The following is a 20,528-nucleotide window of genomic DNA, read 5'->3' as shown; positions in this document are numbered from 1 at the left end:
AATCGTGTTTTGGAGAAAGAAAAACCCGACACAGGCTCCACGCATGTGTATCCTTGGACGCATACTGCGAACAGCTACAATCCGATTTAAATACCTGCATCTCACCTTCCATCGTGTCTTGTGATGTCTCTTTACGCACGTTTCCCGGTTGTGGCTAGTTTTTTCATGCCCCCGCCACCCCGTTGAAGATACTTCGAGTTTTAGCTTTATTGAGGAGAAACGTTTTCGAAGGGCAAGGCAGACGACACCACGACCGCATTACATACAGGTTTTTTTTTCTTCAGAAGGACCAACGCAACAGAAGGACAACCACAGGAACCTCTGCTATCCAAACTGGATGGAAGAATGGATGGATGGGATGGTTGGATAGAAGGACCAAAACCAAAAACTTATAAAGCAAAAGCCAGCAAACTTTAAAACCGAGACCAACAAAAAAATCCTCCCCACACACACACACACACACAGAAACAAGCCCAACAGGCGTCTATGCGGTACATGACGGTGTCAGCTACGGGCGACAGCTGGCGTCTCTCGCTGCGAAAGGTTCCCATTTTCGGAGGAAACGAGACGATTGATCATGGCGTGCGCTCATCGGTCGAATCTTTCCTTAATCAAGTTCCATAGTCTTCAGCATCAACACTGGCAGGAAGAGGCAGAAAGAGAGAAACTTCAAACCACCACGGTCCACGAGGGTAAGGAAGCAGCAAAGGAACGGTGGGTGAGGATGATGACCGACCGAACACCGAACCTGACCGGCTCCGACCGAAGGAGGAATCTTTACTTTTCTTGGCCATGTTTTACTAAGGGCGCATCGTCGTTTGCTTCTTTCCGTTTTGGTCCTTTGGCTGCTTTTTGGATGAGGTTATAATTATTTCTTCAAACGTATATCAGAACCGAGATAGGGACAGTATCTGGTAGAGCTCGTAGAAAAATATTATTCAAAAATATGACTCAAAATTTATGAAATTATCAAGTCATCTTTCACTGAAGAGTATCTGTTTAACAGTTTAGTTTGAATGACATGGTCTTACAGCACAATAAAATTAAGGATTTTTGAAGAACGATTAAGCAATCAGTTGATTATTGAAAAAATATTCCAAATTTACTGTACAAAAATTTATCCATTCGCCATTGCCACAGGGACATAATTTGCAAATAGAAAATTGAAATTTTTTTCCTTCCCTTTTCTCATTTGGCAAAATCCTTACAACCCGACACTTCGTGTGCGTCCCTTTCGCCTTTCCTTTCCTCTCTATTGTGTAGCATAATTTGCTGCACTTTATGCATGCATTTTGCTTTCCCTCTTTCATGTCTCCGGTTTTTTACTTCTATTCTCGATTAACAAGAACCAACCGATTTCAACTAGTTTTCTTCATTTTTCATAAAAAACCCCCCTCATGCAGCTCAATTGTGTTGCTCCTTTCCTTAATTCTACGATTCTTCATCGTTTTCGCATGGCTATTTCGGACTTCATTGGGGTGCTTTTTGCTTTTCAAACTGAACGCAAAGCGTGCCCATGCAAAACACCGGCACAAAAGATGCGTCTTCGATTGGAATCTCGTCTTCAATCTCGTGCTGTGGACAAATAAAGGGACGCACAGGGGACAGTTTTTGTTGAATGTCCTTTGTTTAAAAAACCTAACTCAGCATTAATACTACGAAAATGTGTGTGTGTGTGTTTGCACCATGTCCTGTATATGATTCTAGACACATATTTTGGGACAGACAACCAACACACACACACACACCCGGCTTCGGCAGCACACTTCCCAACCGGTGTAAGAGATTTAAAAACAAAGCCAAGGGCTAACCATGAACCAGCCGTCGTCAACGGTTTGGCTCGTGGCAGACTATTTTTTGCTTGTAGAAACGAGTCGTTTTTTTTTCAATGCGGTTCGTTCTATCCATTGTACAGTGCGAGGACATAGCGATGAAAAGAGCTCACAGCATCCTTGTTACAGGTGGTTTGCCTGTAAAATTCATGTAGGTTTGGTTTCCCGCTGAAAAAACGATTTTTTTTATTGAATGAAATGGAATTCAAAAAGGAAACTTCAGGTATTATTTGTGTTGCAGAAGATGTACAAACAATTGAAAGTTGTTGCACATTCAACAAAATGTTGAATGGCGTACAAAAGCCAAAGAAACTGTCACAATCAGTCAATAAATTTGATTTCGCCAATCTTCAGGTTCATTGTCCTGTAATAACCTCTCAGTTACCTCCAAGAAGCGACGTACGACGGAGGTAAAACGTAACCATGAACGAAAAAGATCGTTCTAAAAAGCTAAAGGCGCAGCGAAAAGAAACATATTGCCGAAAAAAAAAGATTCATCCTTCAGAAATAAATGATTTTCCCCGATGATTTCCCCCGCCTGCACAAAACCCACCCCTTAACGATGGGGAACTGTCAACTTGCCCGCAGTCCTCGGGTACGATATGTAATCGTAATGCCACTTTTTTTTTTGCGTGGCTGCAACCAGAGCAACCGTATCACCTGTCGAATGCAGCGCAAAGAGAGTGTCATCCTCCGCAGAAAGCCTACACTTAACCTACAAAGTAAGCATCCACAGCAGCCTGCCCAAAACCCAGCACATAAGACGCGCAATGGCAGTAGGAACCGGCTGGTTCCCTCCTCGGTTTACGCCTCGTTGACGACTCTTCCCTTTCCTTGCGCGAGAGCATCCCTCAAAACCTGTCCCGGGCCCGGTACTACGGACGCCACGCAAGGATATGTGCGTTTTGTTTGCATATAATCAGGTAGTTTCCAAATCCTTGAAGCAGAACTTACCACGCCATTGTCCATGCCGCCATATGGTGATTGGTAGCCTGCCTTTTCTGCAATGAAAACAAGAGAGAGAGGGAAAAAAGAGAAAAAAAAGCGTTTAGTGAAAAAAGCTCAAATGACGATGAAGACGAAGCTGTTTTTTTTTTTCGTAAATTTTGCTGTATTTTCCTTCGGCTTTGTTTTATCGCGTTCAATGCGAAAAACACCTTTCGGTGAAACGGTGAAACATTTATCAAGCCGAGAGTACGAAGCTGAAAAGAAGGAAAGGATAAATAAACATGTCCCTCGTCGGACCGTGCTTCGATTCCGATTCCTCCTTACACACACACACACACCCTGCCACATCACAAAACATTCTCACACACGCATAAATGTGAATGGATGGACACGCGCGCGCACGCGCAAGCGGCGAATGTGCACGCGACCAAAAAGGTGCAGGCGACCCCTTCATCGCGCATCACCCTACCATACTTCCCACCTGCCCCTTGGCCTTACCACGACACGAAAATGGTCACAAAAGCGAAGAACGGCCGGCACACGCTCCCGCACGGAGACTTGATTGACCGGCTAGGCGACGAACGCACACGCCGTGCAGACGGGTCCTGTCCGGGTGTGTCTTCCCACCAGACCAGACCAGGAGGAAGAGATGTATAATGGCGACGACGGACGGAGCGAAGCCGCCCGGAAACGATGATAACACACACCAGAATTTTACGATCAAAAACATTAAAACCAACGACACAGCGAATGATGCGAAAGTGCCCCAAATTTCCTCCCCTTTTCGTTAAGGGTCGTTGGTTCAATGTTCGCCAACGACGTTGGATTCGGTCTGTGTAACGCTCTGTAGCATGTTACTTTGCTACATTTTTAGAGATCGTTTATATTTTACACAAACGTTGAACCAACACAATTTTACGCGAGGCGATCAACAGCGATTTCCGGAACGATCGATCGTATGGCGAATGAAAAAGGTGATTTAAAAAATCACATTCGACTGTTGCAAGCCCCTCTCTCTCTCTCTCTGTCCTGCTCTTGGTCTGGCTGAAGATCAGAAAAAAATACCCAAAATAGAACCCCAATCAACCCGATCCGATCGGCAAGACCCTTCCGCACGAAACCTACAGAAACACCTTCAATAATCACGAAAAAGAAGCGCGTCCAACTATCCTGGCTGAGGGTCGATTTTCCTCCTTTGGGGGTTACAAAAAAAAGGAACCAATTCCAAAACATCTGGCCCCGCACACAATCAAACGAAATGAGGGTTTTTTTTAACACACGACGATCAAATCTCCCCGGCTGTATACATAAGATAGCCGTCGGCGAAGGAAAAAAGGGCAGCAGGCAGGAGTCCCGCCAGCGATCGCGTCAACATGACGAGGCAGCGAAGAGGATCCTCGAAGTGCACCGTCACCACCACCACCACCACCAACCAAAATCACCCCGCCCATTGTAGCTTCTGGTGTTCTCGCGCATCCCGTCTCCACTCGCGGCCGTCGCTTCGTATGCAATTTTACAGCGAAACCATAAATATGTTAATAATTGCATCTCGTACCACCTGTACGAAATTTTGTGCCGTGTTCGTGTGGTTCCCGCTTCTTCACCGACTCTCGCTGCGAGATACACGGACGGACGGATCTTGATGTGACGACCGGGGAAGGGAGACTGGTTTGTGGTCTACCATTACCCTTTTTCTTGCGTTTTCTCCCTGTCCTGCGCCCGTGCGTTTGTAACAGTTTTAAGGAAAGTTTTTTTTTAAACCGGCTAAAATAATGCGTAAAACATAATCACCCCCCTCCGAAACGAGAACTACACAAGTTTCGCGATTTTGTCGATTCCCGCACAAACCCACCAACACGCGCACAACATTGCCCTGTGGTGGATCGCTTGGAAGCTTCACCCTTCGGGACCCTGTTTTGTGTTAGAGCATTTCATTTAAACGAAAGGGGTTTCGAACACAGCAAAAGGAGAACGAATCCTTCTTACTTTACCCACACACACACACACACACACACACACGCACACACACACTTTTACACAGTCCAACGACAACCATACGATCATGGCGAACGGTGCCGATGAACTCGAAAATCGAAACCCAAAACACAACGAGAAGGGGGGAGAAAAGACTACATAAAGCGGCGCGCTTTTTGAGCCTCGGGCCCACTGCCTTCTGATGTTCTCCTTATGCTCACTTTCGCAACGTACCGAGGACACACCAGCATAAGAACACATCCATACACATGTAGGTTCTTCCCTGAATTTTGATACAAACATTTGTGTGCCCGTTCGGACCATACGGCAAAGGGCCGTCGTCTTGGAATGAAATAAAAACAAATTGTAGCGAAAGCGAGCATGCAACATCAGAGCAGAGACTTGTTTTGTGTGTTCTTTTTGTCATAATTTATCAACGAACCGCGAACATTGGGATGCATTTCGTCATGAGCGCGTGCGAACTCTGCACCGTGCCAGCGAATGTGCGCCCCGTATGCACCGGCAATTCCAAAATTACACCGCGATTTACTAGGCACACGCGTGCGGACATGCTTACGTAGTGAGGCAGCGCCGACTAACCAACCTGTTGATTAAGATCTTCTTGAAAATGGACATTATTTTAATGCACCGCACCGGTGTGGCGGGATTGATTTTCGGGCTCCATTCATTTAGCGCTCCTAATTTTCGACCCGCAAGGAACGGGTTTTGTTGCGTGTATTTTGGTGAATTTTACACCGAGCAGATGGTCAAAAGTTTATTGACCGCGGTGTGGTAACACTCTCAAGGATGTGTGCTGCTGCGGATGTTGAACTTAAAGATATTTTCTTTTGGCATTATGAAAACAAAAAGAAGGCTGTTGAAGAAACTTTTTTAGCAAATCCAAAAAATGTGAGTTTTTGTGAATCGATCTATGATGACTTAACGAGATTTGTACCGAGAGTTCACAGCATTTAAGCCTTCAAATATCAAACGAATTATAGTCACTAATTTTGCAGTTTTGCTCAAGAGGCTTTGAAATATTTGCTAAGCCCGCAATTACCTAATAAAATAGGAAACATTTCATTCCATTGCAACCAGTTAAAAGGTAAAACCTACAACAAACTATTCTGACATACTCCACTTTGTAGAGCCTCACTATGCTGTTCCTGATGGCCCTATTACCACTAGTTGCGCTTCAAAACAAAACCTAAAAAACGTTAACACACACATATAAATCCGGGACTGCAAATATAACCGAATATTGACGCCCGGTGTGCCTGATGAATGTGCCCCAGTGTGTTGTTGTTGTTGCAGTGCAATGCGTTTCCTTTTTTTTTTGTTATTCCTTCGCATCAGGGGGCCAATCTAACTGAAGTCGGCACCGTAACATAGGAAAAAACATTCCAACATACCGACCGACGTTAACGCATGCAGCACACTACCGAAAGCACCCCTAGAGTTTTATTACACCATCGCGAACGAACCGAGAGATCCGACCTCCATCCCCCCCGGTCTTATCCGTCGGTTTGACAAGGAATGCAAACGCACCATATCACCACTACCACTGCTCAAGCGAAACACTCCACTCGGGACGGTGCCAGCAGGAAGCGAGTAGTACTGCCGATAAATGCCAGTGCGGGGGATGGATCAATTTATACACCTACGACAAACATACACACGTACATGGAGCACGGAGTTCCCGCCGTTGTCGTCGTCCTCAAACAAAACTCGACCGCTGCCGCTCGGTTAGCCAGGAGTTAGCCTGTCAATCTTTCTTCTATCTCTCAATCATTCGACCGTGTCTTTGCATGTTGTTACCGCAAACCTGCGCCCGTAAACCCTAGACTCCCTTCTACACCGGCCTGGCACCGTTCGGTGCCGAGGTCAGGAAACGGCAAGCGGCTTCAAAACATTCAAAACAAATATTGATAAATCCCCCATCCTCCATTCCCACTGAGGGCCCACTAAAGGCGGGGGGGGGGGGACCAGCAGCGTGTTTGCAACATGGGGGGGGGGGAGGTGGGAGAAATATAAACAAAAACTGTTGCTTCGGCCAAAAAACTGGCCAGCTTTACATGTGCAGTGTGCGCTCTCGTTCTCGGTTTACGTCGATTTTATGCTGCTGCTTCTTCACGTACGTGCACAGGCATGGTGTCTGGTGGAGCGAACCAGCATGGTACGCTACTATGACTGAACACATGTGAAAAGATACGGGAAGCACGCGAAAAACGCTTTCCATTGAGCAGAAGCTGTAAAGGCAGTGACATACCAGCATACTTCTAATACACAACCACAAGCAGTCATCAAACACACACACACACACGCACGCAAGAGCAGAGACTATTAATGGACAAATTTGTGAATTAGAATGTTCTTCCCAGCATTGAAAAAGGCTGTCAGTAAAGTCAACTTTCTCCACCCTCCGTCCCCCACAAAAAAGGTAACCACTCGGAGGTGTAATAATGGCACGACAAACGCCCAAAGGCACGGTTGTAGCCCTGCAAACCAACACATATCCACACAAGCATATTCTAGAGGCCAATTTGGCAACAAATAACGTTTATTTCTCCCCTTGTCACAAATCCTACGCACTACCGAAACCCCTAAAAATGGAACGCTCAAAGCAAGTGGTTTGTTGTCAAAGGATAAACAATACACACAAACACACATCGCTGTGTTTGTTTCTGTTGCTTCGTCTGTATCTAGCACAGAAAATGACTTAGAATGTGGATTGCAGGACGGCTTTAACTACTAAAATCGCCGTACGGAATGGAAGCTTGTCTTGCGTTGATTGGATGAAAATTGGGGGAAGATATAAAGCCTCTTTTTAGATCTAGAACGAGCCTAGGATATCTAGATTTTAAATGTGAAGTATAGATATACCCGCACGATACAACAGTGGCGACATCTCCGAAGTTCCAGGGTTCAAAATCCCATTAGGACCGTTCCTCAGTAGTCGAGAACTGCCTATCCAACTACCGTAGTATCAGCAAGTCTAGTAAACCATTAGATGGCTTACGTGACCTAGAGCAGGTCGTAAGGCCAACAACAAGAACAAAAAGATACCACCTTCAACAAGAGAAATGTCTAGACAGTGTCGCAGATTCCTGCCATGTTTGAAAATGTTATTCGGAACAGATCTCTATCATCTCCCAGTCCGATGTTTTACTTACTGGATATTTTGCTCATATATTTACGGTTTGCTGAAGGTTTCTACCTTTTCTTGTGTATGTAATAATTTAAATAAAAGCTTAGCTCAGTAATTATTTATTTCTTGTCTTACTGTTTGTCATCACCGTCTTTTTGCGTTCTTTTTACATTTTGCCTGAAGCTAAAATGACGAAAAAGCATCAAGAGTAACTGCTTCAGGGCTCCAATTCTTGTTCAGCAACTCGTTTCACAAAATTAACGAACACTCCCTGGAGTCTGTTAAACCTCTCTTCCAATATAAGCATTGTATACCCTCAAAAATTTTTTACAACCAATTAGTTGTGGCCTATTAACTAACGTCAGTACGCATCACCAACCTATACGTCAACGCCAACAGCAATTACCCAAATCGCCACTCAAAAGCAGCACGCTGCGCCACCGGCCAAAATGTCCAAAAATACTTTGCTTTCAGCCTAATTATTATTTCTGCTTATTAATCTGCCGTTCAGCGGCATATCAGTTGGGTCCCCCAAAAACTTTACTTACCGCTTCAGAAAGGATAGAATGCACACACACGCGCGCGTGCAAAGAAAAAGAACGTTAGAGTCTAACAAGGACGACATAAATAACACGACGATGATTATGCTCTGTGTTGCGTCCTTCTTTTACGTTCTCCGCGCGTTCGGTGGTTCTTGGTTGGGACCGGATGTTGCACGGGAAATGCAGTAACGAATAAAAGAAGGAAAGATCGAAGAAAGAAAAATCCAAATCACGCATCCATCCGGTGGTCGCGCGGTCGGATCAGTCGAAATCGAGTTCGAGCGATCGAAACACGATCGTCTCCTGTGTGTTCTCTCGCCACTTGATCTGCTGCGTCCTAAACTCACTTGTACCCTTTGCGTACGCGCCGCTGTGTGCACGCAACACTGGAACAAGGTGAAAATGAGACGTCCCGCTGGTCTCCACGTAATAGGAAATGTGTGCCGCGACACGACACGCGAACGACGGCGGCGAACCCCACCTCAAGGCAAGTCTGTTGGATCAAAACTCCCGGGAAGAAACATCGACAGCACCGCATAAAGCAAACGATTTTCTGTTTTATCTCTTCTCTTTTGATCGCCGACGAAAATCTCATGATGCGCGTGACCTATCCTAATCCTCCATAGTTGAAAGCCAGGGTTGATGCTTACCAGCATAGACCGCGCGTTTCTCGCTACTCGTACACGGACGACCCGGCGAACCTAGACGACGACCCCTTGTGAAGTTAAAGTGCGCTCGCTCGCGCGCGCGCGCCCGCTCGTACTCTCCCCGGAATGCACTCGAAACTTTCAAACACCACTTTGCGCAGCAGAAGTGGACGATCTCGAGCAAACATGGGAATAGGGTGGAGGAATTTTCGTCAACCAAGCGCAACTGCAAGTAGCTGCAAGTAGTACGTTACCGCAGGGGCTAAAACTCATTACGACAATCGACAACCCCCGACCAGTGTACATGCAAACAATTAGGATAACTGCACGATCACTTCCTTTCTGTCTTTCTCTTTCCCATATCCGGTACTCGAACATGTAAGAGCTTCCTTTTATTTCGGACTCTTTTTTTTTTAGTTTCCTTTTTCGAGCATCGATATTAGTTAACGCGGCTACATTAAACACACTCTTCAGGGTGCTAGGATCTACCATCACGGTCTATCTCTGTCAAGTGCGCATTGCACCGGATTCAGTTAGACTGTATTTTTAGACTTGAACAAGACCCTGCAACCTGTAGGAGTGCACGGTACACACAATCACATCCCAAACTCCCAAAAACAGTGAGCAACGTGTTTCGGAGGGGCGTCCGAAACATGTTTTTGTTGGGGGATTTTTTTAAGTTGTTGTTGTGCATTTTTCTACAGTCGACAGAAATTGCATGTGAACTTTCTCGGCGCGCACTGGTAAAGAAACATCTGTCGCTTCCAAAGAAGCATGTGCATCACGTTGCACTCCACCAAAGTCCTTCTGCTGTGAGGATCTCTTTCACCCGTGCGACGTATCGCTTCTGCAGTGAAACGAGGTCGACGGTAATGAGCGTTGTGTGTGTGTGGGTCCCATACTACGTATGGGACCTGAACCCGCATTTCGCGGTTTCGTTTTTCCCTGATCGTGGGGATCTCTCGCTTTTGCGATCGTCGTGATGGTTACTAAGTTGCGAAGCACCACTCATTCGCATATACATATATATGCTGCTGGCTGGTGTTTGGTGTAAGTCCATAGAAGGCATAAAACAGAACCGCGAAGCATACCGGGGGAATCCATCATCAACAACAACACAATTTTGCTCACTTTTAATGGAGGAGTTGAGATTGACGAAGAGTTTCAGTCAGTTACAAACAGCAATAAACCGAAACTGTTGTGATCACAAAACTTTGAACAATCTTTCCGTAGAGTTCCTTCAATTTTTGTTCCAAACTGACCCAAAAACCCAAAGACTTCTCTCAGAATCAAAACATTGCTCTCGTCCAATAATACGCAAAGCCACCACTTCTACAAGGTGGTGGCGCTGTGATGTTTTACGAGCACACTGTACCACATGTTGATCATGTATTGCGTTTGGTTCACCCTCAAAACCTACCCTCGCCCTGCCACGCTACGACGAAGAAAGGACGGTATTAATCACTGAATTATGCAACCATGGCAAGCTGCATAGACTTTTGCTTGCAGACATTAAATCGCCCTACGAATGCATGTATGGACGTTGTTTCAAAATAATCGCCGCGAAGCCAACGAACCGATTGTTATCGATCGACCGGAAAAGAGGCTCATCGTGCCGGTTTGATAACGCAGATAGTGGACAAAAGAAGAAAAACAAACGGCAACATTAGAAAACACCCCAGGGGAATGATAAACTCCCTACCATTGGTATCAATGACGATTGCAAAACCTGTGAAACTGTGTTATCACGTTTAAACGATACTGTATTTTAGTTAAACTCTTTCAATGATCGACAATATTTGCGGCGATTGATAAAAAGTTCAAATAAATTGTATTATAACATACTATTTTTAGGCATTTTATTATGTGGCATTTCCTTTTCAAGCACACAATTTTTTCTACACAGCACACGGACCATTGATAACTGTCCCGCAACGGAAGAGTTGTTTTCTTTGCCAAAACTTTATTTGCTTGCTACTAATTATCAACCGTATGTGGACCACTTGACCGGTTCGGTTCTCCCTCATCATATCACCTTTGCGGCCGGCTTGACATTGGGGCTGAGTTGGTGATTTGATTATTAGAATCATAAACCCAATGCCGCAATACCGACCCCCCCCCCCCTACACACCCCTTATCCACCCCTCTTCCCCACAACAAAAAGGCGAAGGTCGCTTATCATCCCGTTCGATTCGTTTTCGTAACAGTCAATTTCCGCGAGCGACATATGTTTCCCGTGTATGCGTCAACCCTCGGTGGCTCGGTGTGGGTTTGCAATAAAGTAGAAGTGAACCACTGCCCCACATCACCCTGCTTCACCCGGTAAACCTTCAATTAGCCCACCACACAAACCAAACGATGATAATAGAAATAAGAACAAACCACCATTATCTTGTGATTGACGTGTATGGGCAATGGTTCATTTACTTTGACGTCTATTTTTTTTTTTTTTGGGTTGGGAGGGGCTTTAGGTGATCAGTTTTATTAGCTACCGAATGGTGCGTCTAAAAGCGACAACAGCGCCACCAGTTTTTCGGTAAGTTGCAAAAACCCACTACATAATTATTATTGGTGCGGTTCGAGAAAAGTCCCCCGGTGGCCAGATATCACACAACATTCTGAGCGGAAAAGGGGCAAAGCAGGGAATTTCCCTCGGCACCATTACCGCGGATTTATGTTGCGGTTAGCACATCGCGTGTGCCACCGTCAGGTTATCTATTAGCCGGTGCATCATGTAGTTTTAAATTAGCTTTTTTGTTGGTCCTATGACCCATCGCCGGAGTGTGTGCCTAGCTTCACTCGGATGGTAAGATCTGTTTGCGTTCCTGTCGCAGGAAAAGCATTCCACAGTTCATATGGAATTCTTGGGCCTAATCGAAAATTAAATTACTCATGAATTTTAGACCCGGAAGTGCAGCAAGCAGCAACCCCTCCGGAAAAAATGTAATCAAATAACGGGGTTTGACCCCTACGAAATAATCGAATGCTTAACGTTGGCACGATATTTCCGATGTTCCGGGAAATAAAATAAACACGCCATTGCTTATGCTTCTATTGGTGTTTCCAGCGGGTAAAAAGGTATAGCTTTGGTTCGTTATTTTTGATTCGTGCTGAACGAAAATCATGAGTCGCTTAGAATACTACCGATGAAATAAATGACCAGTAGCAATAAGAGAAGAAAAAAAAACCAGAACGAATGAATATCGAGAGAATTCTCTGTTCATTTCCAGCCCAAAACGATCACACACGGGGGTTGCGCGCACGATGGGGTTAATACGGGCCAGAAAACCGAGGACACGGATCCCCTACACAGAGCATACAACAACCGATGCGCGGTTCCAGTCATCGTGACCCGTCGTCCGTATACAACGGAACCCATAATTTCAAGCATTTTCGTGCAAGCAAGATCCACACCGAAAAGGACCTATTCGGTGGAGCGGACGCATGGTTTGCGGTGCAATAACAAAAGTTAAAAATTAATGAAACGAAAATTGTGGAACAGTGCACAACGAAAAAAAGGGACTACCTAACACAGGAGAGCATAAACTCACACACACACGCGCGCAAATACGAATATGCTTTTACGTTCGTACACTCGGTCAGGATACAGAAGGCAAGCATCGAAAGAGCAGGCAAAAAAATTCGTTTATTTCCCATTCCGAGTGACTAACTCGGCGAGCTTTAATACACCAAGCGATTTCGGTGTATGGGTGCTGCTGTTTTGGACGACTGGTCCGAATTCTATATTATAGTTTGCTCGCTATAGTCGCTTGTGTCCCCGTTTTGTAGCACGGCGTAAGCATCCTAGCACAGTCAGAAAATTGCCGCAGTAGTCGACAAGAGACCCAGATGAATCGTTGCTGGCTGGCTGTATGTAGACGGGATCGAGCCAAGCATCGAGAGAACGAATCGTCAGTAACAGACGATGCTATTCCAGCCCACACAAATACACATACGCCCGTCTATCGTCCTTGCACCTTCCTCGTTTTCTGGGTTCAAGGGAAATGCGAGTCATACTGCATCGCCCTCCCGGATTTTGGACCCAAAACGACAGGACTTCACCAACACACACACACAGCCAACCTACTACCGGAGGGAAAACAGAAACTCTATGTGCGGTAAACCACACTCACACACATACAAACATATCATTCACACCCTTACCGTTGGGCGAATGATGCACCCATAATATCCCATCCACCAGCTCGGAAAAAGGGACAATCAACCGCGTTAACGGGAACATAAAAATCCGAATGGCAAAGAGCGACACACAAGTTTCAAATTCCTTGCGTTCAAGGCAACAGAAGGAAACAACGATTTAACGGCCAACGGTCGTGCAATGTTGTTTCCGCGGGAGCATAACCTACATACAAACACACACAAACATAGGGGTCCGAAAACTTGCTGCAGTGCTGGCTGGTGGGCTAGAAAGCCAACTTTACCGTTGCGCGCACCGGAAAGCAGGTTCACGCAAAAGGACGACGACTCCCTTTTTTTCTGTTTTAAGCGATGTCGCTGTTCCGCGGGGTGGATAAGAAATGCATCCAGAGAAAGAGAGATAGAGAGAGAAAAGTCCTACATACAAAGGGTGAGCTGGAGGACGAACGTGTGTGTGCAGCGATCCGGAACCGATTGCAGTGCGGCAGATATCAGTGTGTGCGCGCCCGTACGTTCTTCCCTTGGTGTGGGGTTTTCATCATTCGGGTACGATCGAACGTAAGGGCGAAAAGCGGTGTGTCCAATCCATATTATCACCGCCGTGCGGGTCAAAATACGTTGGTGGAAAATGGAATTGATGCTAAATTAAGTACAAAGCCTTGACATTAACATCAACCAACTTTTCCCGAAGTTATACTAGATTGCGAATTGAAAGATCAGTTACAAAAGATCACTTATATACAACAGGAGTATTAGCTGTTGTCTTCTTCTTCTTGGCTTAATGACCTACCTGGCCACACCGACTATCGAATGGCTTACTAGACTTGCCAACACCAGGTAGTTCGATAGTCGCTAGCCTCCATTCATCGCTCGCTACACACGGCGGGACAGATCCGGATGGAAGTTGAACCTCGGTCCTGCCGTGTGAAGACCAGCGCCGCTATCGCCTAAACCACCAAGCCGCCCTGTAGCTGTAGCAGTAATAGTGAATAAAACGAAAAAGAAAAAACCGCTGTCCGTCTTCGAAATTGCATCCGATTTCCGTTGCCATTTTCCTCTTTTCTTTCTCTTATTTTCCTGAATCATATTCGCGAAAGTTGTACACACACTTTAATACGAATTGCACACCGAATAACGGGTAATAATTATGCAGTACCGCATCGACAAAATAAAACCAACCAAAAAAAAGGGCATCAGTCCCCTACAAAGGAAGGCCAGCTCCCCCAAAACGAAAGGAAATAGAATTGGGAGCAAAAGGGCAGCTTTTACGAGTGGAAGGTTCCGAGTTTTTTTTTTTTTTTTTTTTGTAAAGCATCCGTTTATTATATCCCTCCTCCAGTGGAACCAATGCATCACTGTCTCCCATTTGTCAAGATAAGTGCGTCAGGCAGAAGCAACGAAAAAGAAGTATAAAAAGCCAAACGCGGAAGAGTAAGTAAACCGGAATCGAGGAAGCGGCAACAGATAATTGCGCCGCAACGTAATTCACCGTTCGAATCCTTTTTCGTAACTTTTACCGGCAGGCGCAAGCTAGGATATTGCTGATTATATGCCAACTGATGCACATTACACGGTTCCGGATGCAGTGTGATTGCATACTCGCGGAAACTGGGTGAAATTCGTTCTTTTTCTTGTTCTCGAAAAGGTCTAATGAGAGTTCTTTTGAAAGCCATTTAATAAATCTAAGGCACATGACCTATTTTGTAATTTTGCTTGCCAAAGCTGCCAGACGTTAATACAATTTAACAATATTATTCAGCTATTTATCAAACTTTTTTCGCAACAAATTTCGGCACAATAAATACATCCACACCCTCGACTTTCGATGCTGCTTGCAATTGCTTGCATTCCAAGACCTCCTCAAGATTTTAGTACCAATGAAGAAGAAATTAGCAATCATCATCAGCGTAAACTAAAATAGTGAATAAGATTCGCAATTTTTCACTAAAAATATTTTTTTTAAAATCGTGTAAAACAAACAATTAATATATATTCAGGCTTGTATTCCAATACAACTTAAATATCAAAACAATTTTCTCATTGGAAGCAGTGCGATCACACAACATAGTAAAGCTCGTTCTAGGGAAAACTAATTTTCACCTTATTACAATGTCTAACCTTATTGCCGCAGCGTATTCCCTCGCAATGAATTGTTTATGGAGCTGCTGCTGCGTCTACTGCTACTGTTGCATCTACTTCTACTATTGCCCGTGGCCTGCAATAAGCATGCAAATAATAATCCAAACCTTCAATTCGAAAAACAATCAAAAACGAAACCCAAGGTGGAGAGCTAGAGAGAGAGAGAGAGAGAGAGAGGGATGGAACAACCAAATAGGGAACGGTGTCGGTGCATCCAGAGAAGGCGAACACACATTCGGCTATACACTTGAGGGACTAATTCGTGACAACAAAGTTAATTATCATCGCAGTATGGTACGCGAGACAGACACACGGTGTGGAGAATCTTCCGGCCATGCCCGGGGAACCGAAACCGCCCGGCAAGTCAAGTCAACACAATATGGGAAGAGGGGAGGTTCGATGCAAATGACCTCAAACAAACTATAGAGCCACACATACATACACACATCCAGACCCACGCAACGCGAACTACGCGACACAAAACTCGCGTACGAATACAGCGAAAGATAAACTGAACCCATCATCTCCTCCCAACCCCAGCAGGCGAATCCTTTCTCTTCGGGGCCCACAACTTTAGTCCACCGAAGTTGCAGCACCCTTTTGCGAGGAGCATTAAAATGCGTTCTTGATGCAACCGGGAACACATGTGGAGCGCACAAATAATAGCAGCTGTTTCCCACAGGGCTGGGGAAAAGCGATTTCGATTCGTTGGCGAGATGTCTGTCGTTCGCAGTGCGTGATTTGGGGCTCTCGGTGGACCACCGGTACGGCGGCGTGGAAGATGCGTTCGCACAATTCTGCCCAACTGACTGACTGACTGACTTTGCAGCGAATTGAGATTGTTCGGGAGGAAGGATACTAGCCACAGATATACCGATAGTCCCCGGATCGTGGAAAGCGGAACCGGATTCCAGGCTCATCATCGCCGTTCATTTACCGTTCCCGATGCGATGCGGACGGCTACGCACACACACACTTTTCCACGGGCAAAATGCGAACCCGAACCCGGCTGGGTGGCACCGAGCGCGTGCTAACAAAATTGCACGCGAAAAAGCATTCTGGATGTGGGAGTGGGCACACACAAAAACTACGATAAATTGTGCCACAAGCAAGCAAGCAGGGAGGAAAACCCTATTTAAATGCAACCACGAAGAGCTCACAAGCTTCCGGAGAGCCATGCTGATTTTGCTGTTTTGCCAAAACACTAAATGCATGCCACGGCCCCCAAACCAACTGCGCCACGTTGTTCTGGACCACCCCCGTCAATGCTGTTTAATTTTCTCTCACGTTTAAAATTATGGATGCATTTCAACTGTTCCCCAAGCCATCTCTCGCACCCGGCGGGAGCTAAATTTTGCATTGCGTTCGACAGTTCGCAAACGTTCGCGGGATAGGCGCGCGATTCAATTACCATTTTCGGCGTAGGAATCGTAGCCTTTACGCGGATCGATCTCTGGCTCCAGCCTCGAAGCAACACGAAAAACCGTACACACACGCAAATTAGTGTGCACATCAAGTAATTTATTCATAAGCAAGCTAATTATGATGATGCAGGCAGGAAGAAAGGATTCAAATTAGATGGTAGAAGAATGCCCTTGTGCTGCGGAAATATCTTGACAGAATCATTGGTTTTCTTCCATTAAAAGAGAGTTCGGGTGTTTGACGTTACGATCGAGAGATTTTCATTTTCCTTTTGTTAAAATTTCGCAACATTTAGATGCAGATTACACTGAGACCTGAGATAGATTCGCATTGAAATCTCATCTCAAGTATCACTTCTTGTGAAATATTGATCACAAAACAATCGTAGCACAATCGATAGTTAATTAAGAGGATACATTTAGCTAATCGATTGCTTCCAAATTTCCCGCACAACTGCATACGCCTCTGCGAGAGGTTATCTAAACGTCCGCATCTACAAAAACCACCCTTCCCAACCTGGGGGTACCGCGGTCGTTTATCGTCCAGCCTGTCCTAAACAACTCCTTTTTCGCCCCCTAGAGCAACGTTCAAAGCAAAACCCGCTCAGCAACAGCAGAGCTTTAAAACCCAGGCAGGCGGCAGCAAGGCGAATACAGTACAGTTAGACAAATCGGCAAGGCCACACTCCTCATCCGAACCGGGCCAAGTCAGTCACGTCACGTCAAACGTTAAGCCCGTGTCTGAAGGAAGATAAAACTGCAAGAGACTGTGTGTGGAATTTCTGTTCGCATCATGCTCGACCTTCATCAACATTGGGCCCTTCCTCTGTGTCTCCTGCCCTGCCTTTGCCTGCATCACAACAAGCACACATAAAAAAAAATCATCCAACATGCACACACCGTTGTAGGCGGCTATCCGTGCCGTGTTTGGTGGTGTGGGTGCTGCAGTTAATGCTGCTGCGGTCGAGATCAGCCAGAAAAGCCCTCGGGGCACCCAGAGCACAGGTACAAACGTTGGCGAACTAACTCCGGTGCGGCGTTTGAAGCGCGTTAATAATGCTGTCCGAAGCGGGGGAAATCCCAATGAGCAAGCGGACAATTACAAATTAACAAAAACCACAGCATCTAATAATGTACGGCGCGGGCGCGAGCAGGCACACAGAAGGAAAATCTGCCTTCCAGCGGTGTATCGGCGCGCACGTTCTTCGGGTGTTATGATTTAAGCTGTTGTTTCTTCCTCCTCAACATACCACGTTTTCGCTATCGTTCCCCCCGGTCGAACCGGGCTAATTCGCAGCGGGAAATGATTTCTTTTCCAACCAGCTAGACAGCAAGCAGCCAGCCGAACCGACCTCGCAAGGACAACTGGGCCGGCGGGCAAGCTAAGCTAACCGTGCGCCGATTGCTATCTGCGACGGTGAAACCGCTAGGCCCAACCGCTGATTAAGACTGGAATCGTTTACGTCGAGACCCACTTCTTCGGTGGCAAAAACAACAAAAAAACCCTTCATCTATCCTGTGATTTGTACGAAACAATTTCGCAACCGATGCCGATTAGTGGAGTTATGGCACGGTTCGATAAAGTTATATGTCGTACCCAACAATTGCACCCTACTACACCTACGACAACGTCCCAAAAAGTGCAGAGTAAGTATGTCCTCTGTGTGTGTTGCAATCGATTGGCAATTGGATTTGAACGCTCTGCAGTGTGTCCTGCTGTGTGGTGCACACACACGCACACACTGCTCTTATGCCCCCTTCGGGTAAATGAGTTAAATTGTTGTTTTTGGTCTTCTAATGCTTTAACCCCTGCTGCTGCTGCTGCTGCAGCCTACCTCCCATTAACCAAAAGGAAATACCGAAAGACATCCTGAAGTAACGTCATCTTATTGTTTACATAGAAGTCACACATGTGAGAAGAAACAAGGAAAAACGCCCTTTTTTTCTCGAGGTGAAAAAGAAAGTTCTAATGACCGAAGAAAACAAAAGTTTGTCGTTTTTCTCGAGCTATTCGGGAATGGTCTCGTTTGCTGAGAAGGTTTTGATAACATACAGTGAGTTTTTCATCCTCACCGTGTTGGTTGGAACTTCCTGAGATTTGTTTTTCTTTATCCATTAGTGTTGTAATCCGCAGCACCGAAAAAAAAATCCTCTAGAAATGGAACACAAGATTCTAAATAAGAAATAAAGCATTGAAATGGGTGAGGGAGTTATTCGGCCCATTTTATGGCGCGTTGATACATTTGAGCTCATATTTCTCTCAAAATTTCTCACCCTAATACAGAACAGAGGACGGAAAAGGAGGAGGACAAACGAGCTGAGAAATTATGGCCTCATTATTTTTAACATCAAAACTAAAGCCTTTTTCTCCTTGAATTTATTTATTCGATGTTCGAAGCTCGCCATGTACGTCGGCGGTGTGTGATTAGAGCTCTGTGCTCGGTTGCGCTATATTGCTACTTTACAATGCGCTGCAGATGCAAACAAAAATCATAATCAATCTATTGACCAGGAGAGAAGGCGCAAAAGGGAGGGAACAATGTGAGGGTTACATTCTCGCTACGCCACACACAGCACACGGGAAAGAAGGAGTAAGTGTAACATAACCTATACATTATGTTACCCTTTTCATTTCTTTTATTTTTCTTCTGTTGACGCACAATTTCCATATCATTCCACCCATTTTTTTCCTCCCCGTTTTGAGCACAAACCTTTTCCCATACCAATAATTCTACAAACCCGCCGGCGAGGTGCCTCTCTGCTTGCCTTCTTAGCGTTTATGACCATGCCAAGAGCAGCATAGGTTCGCCTGCACCACTCATGGGCCACTTTTCTCACAGCAATGTGAGGCCTCTTCTGCTTTTACTACCCTTCCCCACAACCCACCGGATTGTTTCTCTCTCTCTCTCCCTCCCTTCTCTGCCCAGACAGACAGTTAGTAGCGCAGCACGCGGGAAGGGACGTCGTCCTCTCCGTTCACAAACTACGCCGAAGAATTATGCCCCGTCATAAACCGTGCAAGACGGACGAGCCATGCCAGGAACGAAGAAAAAAAAAACGAAAATATAAAATCATAAATAGTAATTCAAAATCATCTTCCGGCCGGTTTCTCCTTCCCACGTCCCATCTCATGCTTCCCATAAAAAAAAAACGCTTGTTATTATTGCTACACTATTACTAATTTTCCTCCTTTCCCAAAAACGATGCGCGTCGTCCGCTCTCCAAACACACACACACGCGCATTAGTTTTTCACACTTTGGAATGATCCCGGGCTGGCGTTGTCTTATTTGGAGTACTTTTTTCTTCTTCCTCCTCCTCTCTGCTCTGCTGTGTGTGACTCAGGCTCGCGCCAGTAGCCTGTAGAGTGATCTAGAGACGATCCTCAAGAGCGGCGATGTGGCCCTGAGATGTGGCCGTGATCGTAATGACGACAGCATACATCAACGCCCAAACGACGACCGGGGGAGGCATAAATCAAAGGGAAAATGTTTGAACGCAATTTGTTGCTCTCGCAAACAGTGCACACTAATTCAATTTTCATGCCTTGTCTTGAGGATGGGACGGGAGAATGGGATAATCATCACGCGTCCCAATCGCTTTTCACACGACCATTTGGCACGGCAGGAAATTAAATAACACTATCAACCGGTCGCCTGTGCCGCGGTGAAATTGATTTTAAATTCAGCTACTTTATTGGCGTGGATTTTCGTAATTATTA

At 45.6% G+C, this 20,528-nt stretch overlaps 4 protein-coding genes across 13 annotated transcripts in view; 1 reads left to right on the top strand and 3 right to left on the bottom strand.

Moving 5' to 3' along the window:
* Positions 1-20,528, top strand: part of LOC126563823 (epidermal growth factor receptor) — a 371,336-nt gene that overhangs the window by 214,712 nt on the left and 136,096 nt on the right. The window lies entirely within an intron of this gene.
* Positions 1-20,528, bottom strand: part of LOC126564735 (galactosylgalactosylxylosylprotein 3-beta-glucuronosyltransferase S) — a 147,459-nt gene that overhangs the window by 10,239 nt on the left and 116,692 nt on the right. The gene's annotated exons all lie outside the window — the stretch shown is intronic.
* LOC126563713 (uncharacterized) overlaps positions 1-20,528 on the bottom strand; it is a 158,202-nt gene that overhangs the window by 32,029 nt on the left and 105,645 nt on the right. The gene's annotated exons all lie outside the window — the stretch shown is intronic.
* The window catches only part of LOC126564335 (protein daughterless), a 55,105-nt gene that overhangs the window by 22,774 nt on the left and 11,803 nt on the right, over positions 1-20,528 (bottom strand). For all 9 annotated transcript variants that reach the window (XM_050221343.1, XM_050221345.1, XM_050221347.1 and 6 more), the window contains exon 2: positions 2,787-2,833. In XM_050221343.1, coding sequence (XP_050077300.1) covers positions 2,787-2,833 — 47 coding nt within the window. The remainder of the gene's footprint in view (positions 1-2,786; positions 2,834-20,528) is intronic.

The sequence above is a fragment of the Anopheles maculipalpis genome, chromosome 3RL (genome assembly GCF_943734695.1).
Source record: "Anopheles maculipalpis chromosome 3RL, idAnoMacuDA_375_x, whole genome shotgun sequence".
NCBI classification, from domain to species: domain Eukaryota; kingdom Metazoa; phylum Arthropoda; class Insecta; order Diptera; family Culicidae; genus Anopheles; species Anopheles maculipalpis.
This window is presented reverse-complemented; position numbering and strand designations above follow the sequence as displayed.